The sequence below is a fragment of the Fundulus heteroclitus genome, chromosome 11, assembly GCF_011125445.2.
Source record: "Fundulus heteroclitus isolate FHET01 chromosome 11, MU-UCD_Fhet_4.1, whole genome shotgun sequence".
In the NCBI taxonomy this organism is placed as follows: domain Eukaryota; kingdom Metazoa; phylum Chordata; class Actinopteri; order Cyprinodontiformes; family Fundulidae; genus Fundulus; species Fundulus heteroclitus.
Window position 1 is genome coordinate 26,978,297 of NC_046371.1, and position 3,271 is coordinate 26,981,567.

At 37.8% G+C, this 3,271-nt stretch overlaps 1 protein-coding gene across 1 annotated transcript; it reads right to left on the minus strand.

Annotated features, from left to right (window-relative positions):
- Positions 1 to 176: 176 nt before the first annotated feature.
- On the minus strand, positions 177 to 2,050 carry LOC118564467 (gap junction alpha-3 protein-like). The gene has a single exon (XM_036142630.1). The coding sequence runs from the start codon at positions 2,042 to 2,044 to the stop codon at positions 1,151 to 1,153; it is 894 nt and encodes a 297-aa protein (XP_035998523.1). The 5' UTR covers positions 2,045 to 2,050; the 3' UTR covers positions 177 to 1,150.
- Positions 2,051 to 3,271: the final 1,221 nt, after the last annotated feature.

The window sequence follows — 3,271 nt, forward strand, 5'->3', positions numbered from 1 at the left end:
CCCCGCCTCTCGCCCATAGGCACCAGCACCCCCTCATGACCCCAACAAGGGACAAGCGTGACAGAAAATGGATGGATAATATCATTGTTGCTATTATTAAAATGCAAAAGGAACCAGAGGTAATTGACTTGCAACAATTCAAGTTTATTTTTTAGAACATAAATTAACAACACATGTCACCACAAGGCACTTTACAAAGTAATTTCAATCAAATCATACAAACAGATTGGTTTAAAAGTTTTCGATCCACTTGCTCAGCCTTAAACTGCCTCCTGATGATTCTTGATGAGGTGCAGCTGCCAAAAGAGAAAGAGAGCTACAGAAAAACACACACCCAGCTGCACACACCGCCTTGGCAGAAATGACTGTTTTATGCACTTTAATACCTGCAGTATATAGACAATATATCTGTGCTCTGTTCAGTGATAGAAAATAGCATAAAGACTATTTTTAGCCCCTTAGCAATTATATTATCTGGCATTCAAACAAGTCAAAGGGTAGTCTTCACAATTTTATTCCACTTAGCCATTAAATAAAATCACAAATTCAAAAATATGTCATAACATTTGTCAATAAAGGAAACAAACTGAATTAAGGAATGCATAAAATAGAGAAAAATGCACAGGCCAATGTTGTAAACAAGAACTAGCTCTCAATCTTCTAACCTGGTCAAACAAAGGTGAAATAAAAAAGGAAATGAAACTTGGAAAAGGCAATTAATTGTTTAAAGGACATAATAAAGTCTCAAAGATACAAACATTCTAGGATGTATAATAGGGGCTGCTCTCAAGCACTGTATGAAAGATTTACAAAATCGGATACTGTTTAGTGTTTAAGTTCCATGTAGAAAAAAAGTTCTGATCTTCAGCAGTTTAAATGAACCGGCTTTGAGTAACCAGTTTTAGGGAGCATTAGTAGGAACATTTGCACACAATTGTCACACAAAAAGGACAAAATGTTAAACAACCATTATCCATGCACCAGAGTTTTATTAGTCATTTTAACATTGTAGTTCTCTAATTTATGCTCTTAAAACTAAACTTAAGACTGAGCAGATTAAGACATCATGATTAGATTGTACAATAAATAGGGAGCCAATTTTGTCACTATAAAACACATAAATGAGCCCAAACTGGTATAAAATTCATGTTCAGATGTATGTGCCTGAATGTCTCTTAGAATAATGTTGTCTAACTGTCACCGTCACCTGTGTTTGTGCATTGTTACTTTCACAATTAGCTTCCTTTTTTTTCTTGCAAAATACAAAGAACATCTCCACAACATTGAGTAGCAGAGACACTAAAGCTACTATAAGCATGAAAATAATAAAGATGGTTTTCTCTGTAGGTCGGGACACATAGCAGAACACTTTGGTGAGGCAGGGCCAACGCTCACAGGGGTACATCAGCTCAAGGCCAAATCCATAAAGGTAGTACTGAGCTACAAGGAAGGCTACTTCAAACAGAATCGTAAAAACTATGTTCAAGACGTATATTGTCCGGGCTCTACCTTTCGATGGCACTTTGCCATTATTGTCTTTTTTGGATGGTTGATCTACGATGGTGTTGACTTTGGTTTTCAGAACACCATCTTCCCACAGCACTTCAACTTTAGTGTCTTCTTTGGAAGGATCCCCGTTTTTTCTCTTTCTATTGAAGCTATTGATATCATAGACAATGTTTTTCAGGTCATCACCTTTCAACAGCACTTCAACCTTCCTGTCTTCTTCCTTTTTATTCTTGCCTTCTTGGTGAATGAGGAAGCCCAGATAAATAAGCGTTGGCGTGGAAACAATAAGGATTTGCATAATCCAGAAGCGGAGATGAGAAACTGGGAAAGTGTTGTCGTAACAAGCAAGTTGACAACCAGGTTGCTTAGTGTCACATAAGAAATTGGACTGCTCATCACCCCACACTTCTTTAGCAGCTATTACCAGAACGAAGATGCGGAAGACGAACAGCACCGTGAGCCAGACTTTGCCCACAGTGGTAGACTTTTTCTTCGCTTTTTTCAGCAGGTTCGACAACTCGCCAAACTCTCCCATTGCTACTCGGAGATTTCAATCAGCAGAACCACCACAGCAACCTATAGTGAAAGAGGAAATGTATTTAAATTGGATCATATTAATACATACATATATATATATATATATATATATATATATATATATATAGTTTTTAAATATTTCCACAAATGAAATTCTGACAATTTGGGTTCTGTATTTGTACTTAGCCATCTTCGTCAGATACCCCTAAATGTTTAGAGTTGACGGGAAGATGCATGGAGTTTAATATATGCGATTAAACTTAGAGTTTGTTTACAAAACACTATTAGAAACAACCAAAGTTGACCAGAAAGCTAAATAAGTCAACAACTAAAACTGAGCATAAATGCTTTATGACAATAATGTCATAAAGCATTCATAACAGTCTACAAGAAGGTGTCTGAAGTCAAAACTGACCAAACAAACATGTGGAAAAGTAGTCAGTGGGAAGAGTAGTCTTGAAGTCCAAAAGTTGCGGGTTTGGTTCCAGCTTCATGATGATGTGCCCCTGGGCAAGGGCACTGAACCCTACATATCGGTGTAGGAATGAGAGCGTGACTGTTCTAATGTAGCTTTAGTAAAAAGCACTTTGGTGAGTATGACTAGAAAAACACTAGGGGGCTCAAAAGGGCACGTGATTTTGCAATGTATTGTGGGAATTGGTCAGCTTTTTTCTGTGCAACAGCTTTTGTTTCCAAAGGTTTACTATCTCAAAAAATATCTGGAATCAGTAGAATTGATCCATCTGAGCATGATAACTAGACAAAAGATATACATGACCTGCCACTATTCTCAAATTTGGTCAATATGCAGTTCAGCCATGGGGAATTAAAAGTGATGAAAATCTTGGGTTTTCATACATGTTGAAGGGGAGGGCCAAACATCAAAGGTCAGGACAGGATCAAACTGCCATTTTGTCCCTTTCACTCATGTCGTATTTGAGCTAACTCCTCTTACAGCTTTTGCGTTACACACATCAAAATCACTCAGTATAGTCTTCACCCATTTGGGATCAAAAGTTATCAAAGGTTTTTACTGAACGCATGTCGGCATGGTTCTCGCAATAGACCAGTTCATTGTTATCGTTTTGATCTGGGTTTTTTTCGCGCCTGCGCGCCGGACTGATTGGCAAAAGACGAACACAATGGCGGACGCAAACAGAGAAACTGACGAGTTCTCCACGTATTTTTCTTCTTTAGATAACGTATCACAAGATCGTTATAAGAG

Coding starts and splice junctions, on each gene's coding strand:
- LOC118564467 (XM_036142630.1), bottom strand. CDS start 2,044: ATGGGAGAGTTTGGCGAGTTGTCGAACCTGCTGAAAAAAGCGAAGAAA.